At 38.1% G+C, this 18482-nt stretch overlaps 2 protein-coding genes across 11 annotated transcripts in view; one reads left to right on the forward strand and one right to left on the reverse strand.

The window, feature by feature from the left end:
• Positions 1 to 18482, reverse strand: part of CEP85L (centrosomal protein 85 like) — a 152924-nt gene that overhangs the window by 48605 nt on the left and 85837 nt on the right. The gene's annotated exons all lie outside the window — the stretch shown is intronic.
• Positions 1222 to 17681, forward strand: PLN (phospholamban). Of its 7 annotated transcripts, none has more exons than XM_027783603.2 (3): positions 1228 to 1910; positions 7079 to 7114; positions 9763 to 10069. In XM_027783603.2, exon 3 carries the CDS (start codon positions 9886 to 9888, stop codon positions 10042 to 10044), a length of 159 nt encoding a protein of 52 aa, XP_027639404.1. In that variant the 5' UTR covers positions 1228 to 1910; positions 7079 to 7114; positions 9763 to 9885; the 3' UTR covers positions 10045 to 10069. The 7 variants fall into 7 exon arrangements, 1 of the variants encoding a protein (XP_027639404.1); XR_003553468.2 differs by lacking the exon at positions 9763 to 10069 and adding an exon at positions 12363 to 14443 and having other exon boundaries at positions 1237 to 1910; XR_003553466.2 differs by lacking the exon at positions 9763 to 10069 and adding an exon at positions 10076 to 10506 and having other exon boundaries at positions 1237 to 1910.

Raw genomic sequence — 18482 nt, forward strand, 5'->3', positions numbered from 1 at the left:
ACTAACAAAAGAACTGCTGAGACACTGGGCAGAGTAACTAAATAACATGATCATTTCACAGTGACTTGGTAAAAGGCAGGAACTGGCATCGCAGCTACTTCAGTGCTGGGTGTTCAACTTTAATAACAAAGTACAGAGGTGAATTTCAATAGTACAAGTTTCATATTACATGTTACAAAAAGCAAACAATGCAATGATAGCAGTACTTTTGCTGGATGAAAGCATGCAATAAAAACATGAAACTTCCCTCATTAAAAGGCCAAATACAGTTTGCTTGACTGTGAGAGATTTATAATGTTAATAATGCCATTACAAGTAAATTATGAAATGCTTCGCACTGGTAAAGAACTATTACTCCTCACTGTGGAGATAGTCAATTAACTTTCAACTGAAACATGTGACCCTAAATTTCCTGGTTTGGATATCAAAGGATAACAGAAAGCAGGCAGATGTACTATATTAAAACTGAATTGCTAACTTCAACTATGTTATAACCAATTTTGCAGAAGAGCTAAACCTTGTTTACAAAAATAAAAAGAGCTCAGTTTGAAACAAGGTGGCACATCCATCTCCAAGGTCTTATTGTCTCTGTCATCATTTATCACAGCAGGGCTTACAGAGGATGAAAAAAACAAACTAACCAAAAATCCCCCACCACGTGAGGTTTCCTGCTCAAAGCCAAGCACTAACCTATGCTAAATAATTACTGTCAAAACCGTATCTGTAAGTTCTCAGAGTTAGGCTGAGCTTCTATATTTTTGACTGCAATTTCCAAATCGGGAAAAAACATGCTGTCAGTTGCATCCACATACAAAGTCTGAAGCGGGACACTTGCACGCTGAATAGTGCAGTCCTTTCACATCCAGTAAATCCTCCGCTTCCCAGATGCACAAAACCTACTCTGCATGTGCACTGTGGTCTTATTTGTCATTTCCCAACACATGATAGTATATATAAGATAACCTACAAGCCAGCATTCAGCTCCTACTCCTATCCAAACAAACAGAACAAGTTCTCAAAAATCACTTGGATGGTTTCCAGCCATTAAAAGAGGGGGAGAAAAAGGGTGGGTGGGTGTCTTAAAGGAAAGGTAAATCACATTACATAGGAATGACAAGTTTGGAGATTAACATATATGATGAATTTTATTTGGAGGGGAAAAAATACTCTTCTAATCCACAAATTAACTTAAAAGGTTGGAAGAGACCTGAGATACTGAAAAATTACTTCAGTTCAAGCATTGTAAGAAAAAAAGATATCAGGAAACACGTATCATACACTGTAAACTGAATGCCAGCTGTGTAACAGAATCATCAAAACTATATATACAGAAAGCGTAGTTTAAGAAATCCCTTGTAAAAAAGAAAATCATTGGAAGTCAAAAACCCATATGAAATGTGATTCCCCATATTAGAGATTTAGGGGGGTTATGATGAAGAAACACCGCTGTAGCAAAAGGACCACATCCAAACCGGCTCCCTGAACAAATTCCCATTTAAGTTCTCGTTTAAGAAAGGCAAGGAGTAAGCAAGCAGCTTCCGTTGCTGCCCCACTGAAACATGCATTTCCCAGATTCCTTCATCCTGTGGCTGAGCAGGTGGTGTCCCTGGCACACAGCTGCCTTCACGAGAGGAAAGATGTTGCCCATTTTTAATACATTACTGCTGCGAGCAAGTTTAGAGGAGCAACTGACTGTGTCAGAAGGCTGAAATGGGACCAATCACATCTTCTGAGCTGCTGAATGACACCATGAGTCCTGCCTCTGAAACTTTTTGTTATTTTCTCCCCTCAACCTACTTCAATTGTTCCCACAACTTGGTCACAGACTCGGATAAGTTGCCAGAGATCTACAGACACTTCCCACAGCCTGGAGCAGGTTCCTCTGTGCTTCACTAACAGTCACACCATAGGTAAGGAACCTCTCTTTAATGCTTTTAATTGTTATAGCAAGGCACTGTAGCTGCTGTTTTCTACAAAAACTCCTCTACTCAAATTAACAGCTGCTTATAACTGTTTATCAAAAATATGGATACTGTAGACATTACAGCTCTGAGTCAAACATATAGCACTGTGGGGGACATGTTTTAGCAACAATAAAGGCAAGATTTTTACACATGCTCATGGGACACCAGCTGTCCTTGAGTATATGATTTATAGAGGTAGGTAAGACACTTTCACACAGTCTTCCTCAGACCTTCGTCTCTCCTTTTAAATTTAATGTATTTTGTTTGGATTTTTTGTTTTATTTTTAATACAAAATCCACAAAGAGTAATTCACTTGAGGTTTTGTAGAGACACTTTTGTTTCCCCAAAACTGCCTATCTACAGCCCAGTAAAGGTCTTTCTTTACCTTTTACCTCTTTCACCATTTAACTCAGAAAAGTATTTTTCTGATCCAACACATTGAGAGCACAAACTTTTTTTTTTTTGTGTGTGTAGGGTAAAAAATAGCCTTAATTAAAAAACTTAAGGGATTTATAGCAGTACCAGAACTAAAATTATATCACATTACTCAAATTGCAGTTCAAGCTGCAGAATTCATATCGCCTTTTTGCTGTGAATTCCTTTAAAGGTTTATGTTCTCCCACTGATTGTTATAACTGCCAAACTTGTTCTAGAATGCTTCTAATAACAGATAAAAATCTAGCCAGGATTTGTAACATCATGAACTGAATTTCAATGCATGAAGTAATCCATTTATTTTCCAACTAAAGGAAACACATATACACTGTACAACAAAATACAACCCCAGCTTTAAAAATCGCTGCAAATAAAAAAAGTGCATCTAAAGCTGAAACATATCACAAAGAACATTTGAATATTTAAATATACAAATATTTTAAAAGGAATGCAATTCATTAATATGTAGGTCTCTAAGGAATTTCTTCTCCTCACAATCATGCTCCCTCTTCCATCAGTTCACACCTTGCTACTGATAACTACTTGAGATTCTAGTTTTAGAAAACACAGACTTGGTACAGAGCTTAATTTTGTCTGGCGTGTTTTCCCTGTTACCAAATAGACACACCTAATCCCTTTTCCTATTACTGACTGGTAGGCACCAGGTAAAAAAAAAATACATGCAGGTGCTTGGTTTTGTGGTCAGCAGCCTTGTGCCAGTTTTGAATAGACAAGTACTGGAAGTGTTTGGACATCCCATTAATCCTAAGGCAAACAATGTCTTGCAAAGTTCTCTAGAAGCTGTTTCCAGTAGGCAGAAGCAACACTTCAGAGCTCCTAGTGCTTTCTAACCAATGCCTCTGACAAGCAAGAAGGTTGCAAAAGACAGACAAACAGATTTTTTTCGAGGCTAAAGTTAGGTTAAATGTATTTTCAAGTGAAGACAGGAGTCTGGGTTTGATCTGCCACACAGACAATCCTTCTCTCCTAACATAAACATTGCATACGTGCACCTTTAAAAATACAGAGTTTATGCATACACAAAGTGAACACACACACAGAAACTGCTGTAGATAGCTCTTTACTGCAATGCATCCACAGCTACTGCAGCTTAGACGACCATTCATCTGAATTCTCTCTGTCACAGAGTTAAGTAATTTAAAGTAGGTAACAGTATGGCTCAGCTGTTAATTTAAATCTAAAAATTTCACGCTGATAACATCCCATATTACAGACATCAGAACCATGATTAACAGCCAACAGTCATGACAGAAGCATGTGCTACATAACAGGTGTCAATGTTACAAATCAGATGTGAAATACTACATTTAATTTACAGCAAGTAACAATTTTCTGCTTTTTCTTTTTGCCACTCATTTGTCGAGAAAACAATGTTATTAGTATTTACAGAGATTCAGATTTATGTATACACCATGTCTATTTTTAAAAGTTGCATTTATTTCTTGTTCTCTGAAGATGTTAGGAATATAGCGCCTTCATTGTACAGTATGAAACTCACTAAAATCAGTTTGCAATCAGACAGCATAAAGGTGATTGTCACAGATTTTTTTTCTGACTAGCAGCAAACAAAAATATATGGGATACAGCTGCACAGCTACAACAACATCTTTTTATTTGCATTAAGAATAACTGGATTTAGGCATAGAAAAGTGCCCCAACAGGAGAAACAAAAAAGCCCCACAAGAAATTAATGTCATGTTCCCTAAACTACAAGATACTTTAGATCTGGAAGACTGCTTTTGCTTTCCAGAGATTGGTATGTGGCTTAACAGGACTTTCCTGTTATCAAGTTACTTCTCAGAAGCTGAATTTGCCTACTACATTGTTCTTTCAATCAATGCCATGTCATTGTCTCCCAAGCTGCTAAAAAGGTTAAAACCACAACTTGCAGCATCTCCTTCCACTTCAACCTTTTATACATGCTACGTGTGTTACAATTTTCACTTCAGTTCCAATTGTACATACCCCATTTCCTATTAATAAGTAATGACATATGAACTACGAGAACCTAAAACCCAACTTGAAACAAGGTGTTCGGTACTCTGTGAGTGCAGTGGAGAAAAGAGTTTGCCTCCTAAAAGTAAGTTACTATGTAAAAGGCAAATCATACAAACAGATGGGAAAAAGCATGTGGTTATTATATGTCTTATTTTGATTAAGGGAACTGATGAGTATGAAGTATGAGCATGAAGGCACCTGCCCAAGATCCCACTACATGGTCCTGCACCACTTGCAGGGAATTTAACCCAGTTAAAAACTAGCCCAAAGAATTAGCTCCGAGGCTACTCTAATGGACCAGCACACAGATAAGTCCCAGTTATCCACAAAGTATGTGGATAACATCCAAAAACCAAAACGCCAAGCCTGGTGCGTTCAAATATTCATTAGTGTAATTTCCTGGTATCCACACCTTTCTCAGTCTCATGGACTTACAATACAGATAAAGGCTCTTAGTGTTCTAGAAGCAAGGTCACCACTGAAAACAAAGCTAGTCAAAAGGAAGATTGTAAGAAGAATAAATTAGTAAGAGGGAGAGGGGAAAAAATCTAAAGTGTGAGTTTTTCCCTATCCTTCCCCCAAACACATGAAAAATACTGACACCAGTACAAAACAGACTTTAGAACAAAAGGTAAAAAGAAGGATAAAATGAGCATGCTTTTCCTGTTACCAGCACTTCCCAAACTCTTGAGCTGAATTGTGGCTTCTTCCCCCATTCCAAGGAAATGTTTTTTGCATGTGATTGAAAAAATGGCATTAAATGTCACAAGATAGTGTCTAGCTCTCTTCAGTGACAATGCGCTCCAGTTGCAGTTTTCTCTTTCCCCTTGGACAATTCCTTGCTCTTTTTCCATACGCCCACTCTCTTCCTCTGCTCATTTTCTTCTTGTACTTTCCTTCCTCAATCCATCCTCTCCAGCACTAGTAGTGCAACTCTCAAGCCTAAAATCAGAATAAGCAACAGAATTCTGCACCTCTAGCATAGGTAAATACAAAATCCAGCTGCTGGGGTAAATCCTAGCAAGTCACCTCCATGCTATTTGTTTTTCTGCTAAAAGAACATGATTTAAAAATTATGACATACCTTTATAAATCACTTCGGTACTTGAAAATCTGTAAGCAACTTCTGGTTTATTGTCTGAAACTTTTTACTTACTGAACTAAAGTGATAGCAGTGAGACCCTCTAGAGGTCTTTAGAGTTGAATCAGATTGCTTCCTTCACTCCCTTTTCACCCCTCATCTTCCTCACACAAAAAAGGAGGTTTTTTAGACTCCAAGGTCTCACCTGCAGTTATTCCACACTGCCAGGGAGGAGGTATTTTACAGCAAGCTTCAAAACAAAGCAATGCAACTTGAGTAAGATATATACATTAACACAGGACAGCCAGCAAAGATGAAAAGCATGCTTACACATCAACTGCAGCTGCTGTGCACAGGCAGAATTTTAAAACTCTGCAGTGTCTTCTCCAGGGGTCGCACAATTCACAGACAGTGGTGACAGGGGTCCAGGGTCAATTCAACTCACAGCACTTAGTCCCGCATGCAGGGTTCTTTGCTTTGGCATGCTTTAAACTTACCTCCTCTGAACGTGCAGAGAATGTGTCTTCGTGCCTACGAGTATCATATTGTCCACACCAACAGCTACAGGAATTTCTTGGGCCAGGTAATTTTTAGTAACAGTTCTAAACACGTATTACACCAAGGTTTACATAACTTGATGGTACTTTTTGCATCACTATGTTTATGGTTATTAAGACATTGATTTTCAGTGGATGAAACTGCATTACTGGGTTTTGGGGACATCTCATTGTAAAGATCTATGCAATAGACTGTTAAGCAATATCACTTTTTAAACAATGCCCCTTTAGGGCTTCACATGCTCATATGGGACAGCAACAAATCAAGTATTTCAAACCTCTTCTATTCCACTGATATCACTGCTGCATTTAGTAAACATATGACAGGAAACAGGCTGTGTCCAAAATTGCAGTGGCATTTCCAAAGGAGCCAAATTTATCCCATGTGACTCCAATGGAGTCAATGCAGTTGCACTAGCAACAAGTATAACCCACAGTTTTCACTTTGGTCACATACCTCCTGTCATTGTGAAGGACACCAAGGAACAAAGACAAAAATAACCTAATACAAATCAGGGAAACAGTCACATGACAGTGAAGAAGGACGCAATAATTGTGATTGGTGACTCATTCTAGGGCACCAGGTGTAGGGGATCCCCTACATAGTAAAATATGGGTTCAGCCACATGACCTGTTCCTGCAGATTTCCACTGTGCATAAGACAAGCCTTTCACATCCATTAACAACACTGGATTAAACAAAATAGCATAGCAGTGCAGCCAACAGTTTCTTTTGTGCAATACCCGAGTCTTGTCACACAAGAGTAACACCTTCTGAATTAAAAATAAAAGTCAAATATATGTTTGCCCTTTTGCTTCACTTTCAAGGTGTGTGCATGCATACTGTTCTTAACATTGACCTAAAACACAATCAAGGGACTAAACACCAGAGAACAGCTACTATCTGTGGCAATAATCAGCCTTCATTTCAGTATAATTATTTCTCAGGCTGTCCATTTTTACCTTGATAGCCACCCATGTGCAGCTACATTACTGAATCTGTCTCTTTATGCACACTTTAGGTGGGTGACAGCACCATGGAGGATTAAACAAGCAAGGTATGTGTTTATTAGTTGAAGCCACGAACTTGTAAAGACAAACCTTGTTAAAATACCGACACAGAATGTGCTTCTTTTGCCTACAAGAAAGCTTCTCCCACAGACAGGCTTAGTAGGTAAAACAACATGTAGATGTTTCAGAAATTTCCAAAAGTCATTTGAGCTTTGAGCTTTTAAACTAAGAAAACCAAGTTACTCTATTTTGACCTTTCCTCATCCCTTCTCTACACCATTTTATAGATGTAAAAGGTATACTTTTTAACTTCTACTACCTTCCTTTTTTTTTTTTTAAAAGAAGATTCTTTTGTAATACTTCCATTCCAAAGGGAAGAGTACTTTTTTTTTTGCTTTTCCAGAGAGATCTCATCATCTTTCCTCACCTGTGTTGGCCTCATACCTGAAATGCCCAACCGGCTGGTACTGCTTTTTATGAAAGCACTTAAAGGGGCAAGGACCTGGGGCTTTAAGTCCTGCAAGTGAAACATACGCAGCAACACCGCGGTGCAGGTGCTAGCATGTGTGCAGTTACAGCTAACAGAGTACACCGAAACAGACTTCTTGTGCATACGTGCTGGTAAAAGCTCATGATCCAATCCTTCTGAGGGCACCAAGAAAAAACTGCACACAGAAAGAAGATAGGTATGTTGCCACAGCGGGTCACAGACAGTGCAAAGACCACAGGTTGCACACATTCTGCATTAAAAAAATTTAAAAAAGTTGTGATGAAGTTATCCGCAGGAAATAACTGTTTTCTGTGCAGTCTCTGTCACATGAACAGGTTACACAAACTTTCCTGTACTAGCGTAAATCCATTAGTGGTTCATCTACCATGCCTTGTCTAGAAGAGAACAAACTGGCTAACGCACCCCAGCCTGTACCAGGCTGGGAGAATAAATGTGCCTTCAGCCAAGTCACTTGAGAATTCCTGTGAACGCCTTGCTTTCACTGCACTTAGAGCAGACAATGACCAGCAAAGAACTAAGCAGAATATACTTGGCAAGCTGCTTAAATAAATGAGAACAGGCACAGCATAAAGTCAAACAAAGCTGAAAAATTACAGTTACTATGAAAGTAAGTTCCTGGTGTATGTTTTGTTTGCAATAAAGTTAAGATCAATTATAGCTCAAAACATCATAACAATCTGAAGTTCAGTTTTAGGAGGAGATGTCATTACATGGAAACCTCCAAAAGTATTAGAACATCCATGTGTAATGTGCTTTGTTTTGAAAGCCTTTTTAAATACCAACACTGCCACTAGCACTGGAAATGCACATAATTCTGCTCACACAACACCATTTGACTCTACAGCCTGACACGGAGGAACTTAAAAAAAAAGGGGGGGGAGGTGTGTGTCTGAAAGACACCTCTGTTTCATTTTAAGTTTTTTCCATTTTACCCACATCTAAAGACAAATTTGTGGACAACAAAGCATCTTCAATTCAGTCAGGATCATCATGCTATTTGGGCATGAGATACCTAAGCAATGGTTTTCCTTTATGTGGCATATATGAGTCGATAGAAGTTTCTTTTGTTGTGCCTGCCCCTCACCACCACCCCCCCCCAAAAAAAAAAAAAAAAAAAAAAAAGATTACAAGAGGCCTTCCATGAAAGATATGATCACAATATAAATTCATAAAACATTTAGGGGCACATGTAGCTTTAGGAACAAAGTTTGAGAGCTGCATACATCATCACTATGACCTTGAAAACCAAGTTTTTACATTGCAATAGCACCTACAGAACCCACTTCATTAAGAGGAATAAGCAAGCAAATATCAAAGGCCGCCTCTTGCCATGGAAAGTTTGTACAGCTGGGTTTTGCACTGCAACTACTTATTGGGAGTTTTAAGACAACTGACACCCTGTGCTTTCATCTGCCATTTAAAAGCGGGAAAACACACTTGAAATAAAACACTCACTTAAGAGACAGTTCTATACATGCTTCATTTTGTCCTTCACAGCAGTCCTCTGCCTTTACACCTACATTTAGTAACATGCTGTAATATATGTATTGAATATATATTTAGTCCTTATTCTGTTTTTTTCTGTTGAGAAATACACTACTGAATTTCCCTATAGCAGTGATGCATTAGAATTCTTATGGTGGTAATTAAAAGCTAACTTGGAATGGAAATGCTTCAGGAAAATTTCTTTTCCTCCCTTCCAGAATAAGGTACCGGTAAGTCAGATTATCTGTCCAGGTCAGTAATAGCCAGCAGTAATATCCAGATGACCTGGCTTAAAGGCTGTGACTCTAATCATATCATCAAGCTTTCACGTGTGCTTGAACAAATAAATGTGGGTGGGGTGTGTGTGGAAATCAGCCATGGCCTTTTCACAGACTGCAAAGGATAGAGAGATTAGGATCTGAAGCAATGATCTGGGTAAACCCCACATATCCACAATTTCCACTTCACAATTCCTCACCTCTGCTAAGAAGCAGGTGCTTGGTAGCCTTCAGGAGGAGAAGCACAACACAGCCCAAAGCTAAACTTGAAAAAAAAAAAAAATTAAATCCTGTTTAAAACTAAAATCACTGTCAAGGCAATCTATTTCAGGCTTTTTAGAACTTCAAAACAATCTCCATTTGCACCCATCAAAACACTTCACTTCTGCATTTCTAACTCTTCACTTTCCTGCTTTCCCAGCTCCACAAAGGCTGTCTAAAACAAAAAGAGAAGATAATAGGCACTTTGCGCTGTTCCTGACAACTTCTCTTCTTTCCTGCACTCCTAAAACCTCTGACTTGTGCCCTCTGCTTTCTTGCTGCCATGGAGAAGGTCCAACACATAACCCGCTCTGCTCTAAGAAGAGCCTCAACTATTGAGGTCAACCCACAAGCACGCCAAAGGCTCCAAGAGCTCTTTGTGAATTTCTGCCTGATTTTAATTTGTCTCTTGCTGATCTGTATCATTGTGATGCTCCTCTGAAGTTCCAGCACTTCTCTGCACTGTCCTCTAGGAAAGTCACTCCAGAGGGAAGAGAGACCTACACCCACAACTCCTAATGCAAGGATCATCTCGCGAGAGGGGGTAGCACTTGGACTAGAACCATATGCCAACCATCGCACTACTCTCTTACTACCTGCTACATGTATTAAACACACACTTTATGCAGAACAGCGTTTAGAGCCTGTTGTTACAAAGCTGTGCATGACCTAATTTGTCTGTCTCAATCAAGAGATGGCTTTTCCAAATGGGGTGAAGTATGGGCTCTTCACAGAGTTAGTAAGTTCGCCAATGTTTTAGCTAGATCACACAAACAGCAACTTCACTTTTGGGGAGGCCTGAGTGTTCTGAGTTTTCTCCGAAAATCCTTAAGCCCTTGGAGGGTTTCCAAACTTGGCCCACATCTGCCCAAAGAAGAGCTACAGGCACAAAGCCCTCAACGTATCCTAGAAGGAAGCAGAGCAGCAATTTTCCTAGGTGCTGCATCTCTGCATTATCAGCTGAAGGCATTCAAATTGTTTTAGTGGGGTTTTTTAGGGAATATGAGAATAAACAAAAAATCTCTTCTAACTCGGAAAAAAACCCCTTATTTCATATGCTCTTCTCCCTATTTAAGGGATCTTTGTTTTATATATATATATATATACACACACAACTTTGATCTGAGAAAGAAAAAAAAAAAGTCACTTCATTTACAGTAATTTTCACTAGATACATCCTTAGAGAATTAGGTTATACCTGGAAAGTTTTCTCCACTGTGTTTTGCAGAAAGAATTGGCACTACCACACTGGTATCAAAAATTTAATTTTCTATAGTTATTTAATTGACATGACAATTGGAACAACTCAGCAATAATATTTTGCTTCAGACTTTATTATAGCTTGCTGTAATTTATATAATAATTTCAGTAGTTTAGAACTACAGAAAACTTGGTACTTCCCCATATCACACAAGGTAGCTTGTATCTGATGTGCTAAAGAGAAAGGTCTAGGTCACCTTTACTGCTGTGATTAAAGAGTATCATACAAATACAAGTAACACCACCACCTTCAACTGCAAATACCTGTTAAGAGAACAAGCAAGGATCTTCTAAAATAAATGATGCATACTAAAATAAAATAAATTATAAATGATTATGCACAGGAGGGAAAGCATTGCAGAAATACCCTTTCAACATGTAAACCACGGTGTATACACATAAAAGATGAAGCATTTGTCAGTAACTAGACTGAGCAGTAGATTTCAAACCCTCCTACATGTTGCTGGTATTAATCTCAGATCCTAGAAACATTATACAGTTTTCAAATTTAAAGACAGAGGTCAAACAGACATCCATTTTTTAACAGGCATCTTTCTATACCACTCTACGTAAACAGTCCCATTGATGACTACAGAAAATCAAAACAAGTTTAAGATAAACTTGTATTCTCCCTTTAAGACTTACTATTCCATGAGTAGAGGTTGACAATGAACAACTGCAAAGAAAGCTAAGAAATCTTTGGAAAAAAAACTCTATTTTATGGAATACAGGCAAGTCCAGTGGTGACATACTTGCTATCTGGCAAACAGATACGCTGAGATCAGACCTCTGAAATAAGGTTAATCACTACAGGAAATTAGCTAGCTACTGTATGAGTACTGGAGCAAGCACTGATGAGACTGGCAACACCCCTACGCCCCCACTCCTTTCAAGTTAGTGTATGAATATTACTGATTTTAAACTGTTGGTGTAAATCTCAATTTTCATTTCATGCATTCTGACGACTCTCACAAATGCATGAGATTCTAGTAAGTGCACTTTCCCTATTAATCCGTCTTCTTAAGGAAAGCCATGAACTCAGTGCAGTTCCGGGTGGGGTGGGTAGAATCTAAAGGTACTTTCTTCTCTTTTTAAAATCTGTATTTTTGTGATGGACAGGGTTTCCAGTTTTAGTTTGCTTTGGAGGTGTTTCAAGAGACTTCAATTGGAAATACACAATAGTTTTACAGTACTGAAAAAAACCTGCCTGTAGAAAAAAAATATGTTAAAATATCAGCACATACATTCTGAGGATATTGGAATTACAGGTTTCACAAGTCAGTAATATATAGAAGTCAAAATAAAGCGCTGCTAAAAAAATAACCCCCCCACCCCCCTCATAAAAACAAACCCACCACTTTCCTCCTATGTACCTCCCATTATTTATTAAAAACAAACAAACAAGAACAAAACCGAAGTATAAATAAACTGGAAGCTCTACTGCTATTTTACAGCAATGTAGACAAATTGTATTTACTGTATAGTTTATTTCTGTCTTAGGATTCTGCTGATCAGAAAGTATACCACCATCTTCTTTATCACTTAATGTCAACTGAACACGGAGATTAAAAAAACCTCCAAAAAACAACACTTTTGTACATAGTACAATCTCCTTTGTATACTTATATGGGCTTTAAAATTAGCATCTATTGTATTGTTATTTATTAAAACGACTGCTTGAATATATGTGTTAAATATATACTAAAAAAAAGTATCAAGAAGTTCAGTCCTTTTATGAGCAGTAATAAAAATTCCAAACACAGCATGTAGCTTGGATTAAGTTTTCATTTCTCTGTTCCACTCCACCCAAGGCTACATCTTTTTGCTCAATTCATCTTACACACTGATAGTGAATAAAGACAGCTAAACAGGCAAAAATCTGGTATTACTTTTCCTCCAAAAAACAAGTGACAAACTTCTATGGCAATTTTACACTAGGAAAGAGCTGAATGAAGCAGCAGCATATGCTGATTTTAAAGATGTGCCTCCTCAGCCAGCTCTTCAGTAAAAACTGATGTATGTACCTATTTTTCTCTAGATGAAGACATGACTGGTTTCAGAATTGAAATTTTGCTCTGATCAAGACTAGTCAGTAAGGCATTTTAGAGGGCAGCAAGTACTTGCATGCCTTTATTAACTTTTCTGCATCAATTTAGCAACAACTGCCCTTCCTAGCAGAATTGAACTACTCTGTGGAAAGACAAGTGAAAAATAGGCCTAAACAATTTTTTTCACAAAACATGTACAAAATATTTGGTGCCCCCCCGCCCAAGGATTTATCTGTAAGTTTTACTACAACTACACACAAAACAATAATGTCAAACACACACTTATGCCAAAATGTGCCTTTACCTGTATCCTCTCTGCCAAAATCAGAGCAATGAACACATTCGTTGAGAGAGTATTCTTTTTCATATCTGAGAGCATATTAATATACTATAGATTACAGTCCAGATACCTGTATTTTTACAGCTATTAATAGATAGCAACTGACAGAACACAATTAGAAAATATTTGTGAAGTCCTACAAGATCCATAGGTATCTTATTTAACAAATGTAGTCCTTTTCGCTTTGACCTAGATGTTAAAAACTGGATGGAGGTGGGGAAATCTGTTTTGGTTGTGGAAGGAGACCAGCAAACACCTGTTGTTCATTGCAAGGCTTAAAACCGCCACATTTATATGGATACCTTTAAAAACTGATGCTCATCACAGTAAAAACCCTGGTAATTTCAATCAGTTAAAACAGACCCTTAGATTTCTTGTAGTATCTAACAGTTCAGTCAAACCGATTGCTTCATAAGCCCGTTTTGTTGGTTTGGGGTTTTTTTGGGGGGTGTTGTTTGGTTTTTTGTTTTTATTTTGATGGGTTTTTTAAGATAAAAAAATGCCAAAATTTCCATTTTTATATAAAACTATAAAACACTGCCCTCTTGTGATCTTCCATGAAAACTTAACTGGTTATTAAAAGGAAGTTTTGGCAACATTTCACTGTTAGGGCATTTATGTATTTTTTTAATAGATATAAAACACAATTGGTAAGTTATTAATACTACCTTAAAATAAGGTATTGCATATGTGCTATTAAAAGCACTAAGGATACATCCTCTGCCAGCCCAATCTTGATTCTTAATAAGGCATTTGCAAAGCAGCAATGAATCCTACACAGCACACTGCTGGCAAAATGCTACCTACCGCACTGCACCATGCCAAACCCTAGAAGGGTAGAAAATACTACATTCTGCCCAGACGTCAGTTTTCTCTTTTTTTGCACCTACTTCAAGAGTAAATTTTCAACAGCCTATTGCTGAAACAGACTAAGTCTTGAGAATAGCCATTCTTTTGAAAAATCAAACAAAGCCTGAAAGGTACCATACCAATTTTAAAAAGTAAATAAACAAAAGAGCCAAACTATAAAATTCAAGTCCTTTTTCCATTATTCAGTTCTTCAGTTGTGAAATGAGAGCTATCATTAATTATTTAAAAGGTACTTGGAAAAATAAGACTTGTAGGAGCATTCAGATTCCTTTTCTGGGGGGTGGGGTGGTACAGGGAACAAGTAGTTACTGTAAACTTTTTTTCTTAAGCAGCAGAAACTAAAAACAGGTGAACAGCTGAGGACACAAGGAAGTTCATGTGAATCTACACTGCTTGCTACTGAAGGAGCACCCCAGAGCTACAATAAACAGTGTGCTGTGAGCACAAGAGGGCAGACTCATGCACGCTATGGATCTTGCTAACAACAGAGGTCTCAACCTGCTACTCAATTTTCTGCTTATTGTCTTGGTTCTGGTGCTTGCATTTATCCTTGTGAAGCTGATGTGAACCTCTGTGAGGCTCTGCTTCCTTCTCAAATCTTGTTTTGAGGGTTTTGTAATTATCATGTAGACACTTCAAACAATATGAATACACAAAGGCTGCAGAGACTAAAATATCTGCAAAGTGTTCATATACCTTTATTATCAGAAAGCAATACTTAAAAGCTGTGCACAATTATCAATTTGCCACTGAGTAAAGAAAGTATTTAGAGCCTTGCTGAGTACCTGAAGAAATCCAGGTATGCGTCAGAAGTTACTGTAGTTTTCTCACTGTTACAGCTGACTTGTGTTTAAAAATCTACAAAAGATTTGCAACATTCACGGAACGTAATTTCTACAAAAGGGAACAGCAGAAATCAAAATTTTAAAATGGGATTTCTCTAGAACATGTACTTCATGGGAAATGACATGGACACAGCAAGAAAGCAGAACAAAACTCGGTTGACAGCACGCATCAAATTACCTGTGGAGAGCAAAAGCACAGATGCTGTAGAGATGGAAACAAGGATAGCCATGAAAAGCAGCCTGCAGCAGCTGAAATGGGGATAGGTTGATATATGAAAACATAACCATTAGTTATACCTTTTTTGACCATCTACAGTTTACAGCAACATCTTAAAAGCCAGAAGCCATTAGTGTTATCCAGCAGTATCAAAAGAAGCAGCTGTCAAAACTGAAAACCCAACCACCATTAGCCAGGGTTACTGCAATTTTACCTAGGAAGCCCTGAACACTGACACATACACCAGCAGCAGGTGCATCTGCACAACCGCAAGAAGCGTGCTACAGCCTCAGTAAGCTGGATTTACCACTTACGCACAGGTCAAGTGTGCAGCACGGGAGCCCTCAAGCTGTATTTGCCGTACCACTTGCTACTCGCCACTGCAATCATGCAGTCCATAGTCTGTCCTCACTTTAAGCATGCAACCCGAGCTTCTTACAGGACCTTCTTCGACGGCCTTTTACAGGATGATATACTTTCCCCACAGGTCCCTGGGAAGAACAGTAACCAAGAAGAGCTCGCTTCTGCTAGAAGTTTTTGCCCAGAAGGTAGCTCTACGTACCTGAGAGATGCTGGGAAAGAAGGCGGCCAGAAGTAGATTTCATACATTACACTGGGGCCAAACAGCCTACTCCTAGCATCTCTCTTTCCCCAAGTACAACGTGGGAACAAAGTGCACCAACATATATGCATTGTACAGTAAACTTAATGCTATACATACACCTACTAATAGTCTTTAGCACACATGCAAAAGAGGCAGATGTTGCTTATGGGGTGGGGGAAGTGCCAGCTTCCAGCTTTGTCTTGCCAACAGTACATCCCTCCTTCAGCACATATACTGTGATCCAGCACTTCCTACATGTGCTGAGTATATTACAGAGTGACCTACTCATGTTCACACTCAGGATTTCCAGATGATTACTGTTGTCTGGAAGATACTGATCTAAACTGGATCTACAAAAAGACTTTCCACAGGAAAAGGCAGTACGTCTAGGAAAACAAAGTTTATGCGAGTCCTGCCATTAACAGGCATCAGCCTTCCACTCTGTGCTACCTGCCCCAAAGCCCAGGCAGAGTTAGTGTGCTGGTTTTGGCTGGGAAAGAGGCAATTTTCTTCAGCTACTATGAAGAAAATTAACTCCATCCCAGCCAAAGCCAGCACAATTAGCTAGGGCAGCACAGATAGTTAAAATGAAAGTTTTTCTCTCATCTGCTTTAAAGTATGTGCAATAAACATCTAAAATAGCTTCTGCAAACTACATATCTCTAACTTTATGTTGATATAGTCCTATCAATTCCTGTCTGCATTTAAAGCAGAAAACGTTGCACAGCCACATTACTGTATCTTAAAAAAATAATCTGTAGATGTATATACAAGGGACATACGCTGTAACAGCTATGTAGTTGTATATTAATTAGGAGGATTTCTGCTGAGTGTTCACAAAGATGGCCCGAAGCATATCAAAACCACAGAAACTAACTAATATGAAGGCCACTCTAGTCTAAAGAAGAGTAAAAATGTCTTTCCCAACCAAATGACTATTCACCAATACACCGCTCGGGACTGTACAAAGCTTATGGTCTGTATGCTCTTCTGTATATTCTAAACTTTCCCTATCTTAGGGAAACCACTGTGACAGTTTAATAGCTAGAATTAGATAAATGAGTTAGCCCCGACCAAAAATAAAAATTACAAATTCCTTTTGAATAAAATGAGAACAATTATTCTACTGCCACCAATCACATATCTCCAGACTCAAAATCATGTAAAAAAGAAGCCTCTAAGAAACTCTGCCATTGGCATGTAGAAACAAACTCGAGAAACAACCCCAGCAGCCTCCTCTCAGCCAGCAATGAAAATTACAGAATCTTCAACAAATGTTGAAATACGCTGCTGAAATGGAAACATGCATTTTCCTGAGATGACATATAAAATTGGCAAGTTTACCAGTTAACCAAAGCCAAGACTCTTTTTGCAGTCAAGCATGGTCCAAGTTTGGTTTCCCATCATCTGCTAGCACTTACTCCAGACTGAGCCCACATATGCACTAGTAACAAACACAATACCAGTTGTTGGACTACTAACTTCACAGCAAAAGGAACAGAACATAAAAGCTTAAGTGTGACTCACAGTGAAAGAGCTCACTCTACTAACTAAAGGTAGTAATTCTTCATGTTAAAAAATTGTATCTTGTGAAAAGTATGGTTTCATCAAAGCATGACACAGGAAAAATGTTAGTATCAATAATTTTGGGTCCTGGAAGACCAGATAACTAAAAGAAAAACTAGCTTTGCATTGATGTTCAAGAATAAAGTTTTCTGTGATGACAATACTGTTTGAAGAATGTTATAAATTTTTCTTTCGATTGAAGTTTTACAACTTTTGTTTACCAATGTTTAGGTATGTATGCAGTTTAATTCCTTCCTTCTGTGTTTGGAAATTAAGATTGTTCTAATATCTCTAAATTTCTCAATGCATTAAAAATTAACTTTTATATATACGGTATGATCAATGCAGTTTTCCTCATTTAAAAAAACAAAAGACAAAGAACAGTAAACCAGATACATTAAAGGAAAAAGATGCACTTCAGCGGTGCCCATCTATTATCTCTGCTATATTCTGATACAAGTTCATGATGAAATCATGCAGGTGTCCCATACACTGGAAAAAACAGAGATTCATCCTGTGATGCTTACAACATTGTACACAGCTAATAAGCAGATATGCGATCTTCTGAAACCTTCCTTCTTATTCCACCACCCACAATTTTAAAGGCATGCTTTCATTTTAAACCTGATCTCTAGACTAGCACACAGTATGTACCTAGATGCATTCAGATAATAGGATCAGGCTTTAAGAAATGCCTTTACATGAAAACATAGCCTTTTAATGCAGACTTGTATGGCCAGATTTGTATGGCCTCCCAGTTCAGCAAGCAGAAACTGCTGCTGTGTATTGTAAGCACTTTTCCCCTTCACACAGACCTGATCGCAGACTTCCTTACTTTAAGGGTTTTAAAAAGAAAAAAAGAAAAAAAAAATAATAAAGACTATTACAATGATAATGTCTGCTGAAAGATCAGCTGTACATTGGAAACAATTAAGTGATGGTGCAATATAAATTCTGCATGGAGATTATTTTCATTGAAGCACTGTTAAAAATCTGTTCATTGGAAATGCATAGACTGTTTGTCTTCAAAAAGCATATGTGTTAAACAGTACACATTAGCTAGAGAAGAGAATTGTCATATACAACTCCATGATATTACACAATAATCATAGACCGGATCCACCTTGGAG

Source organism: Falco peregrinus, chromosome 7, assembly GCF_023634155.1.
Source record: "Falco peregrinus isolate bFalPer1 chromosome 7, bFalPer1.pri, whole genome shotgun sequence".
NCBI classification, from domain to species: Eukaryota; Metazoa; Chordata; class Aves; order Falconiformes; family Falconidae; genus Falco; species Falco peregrinus.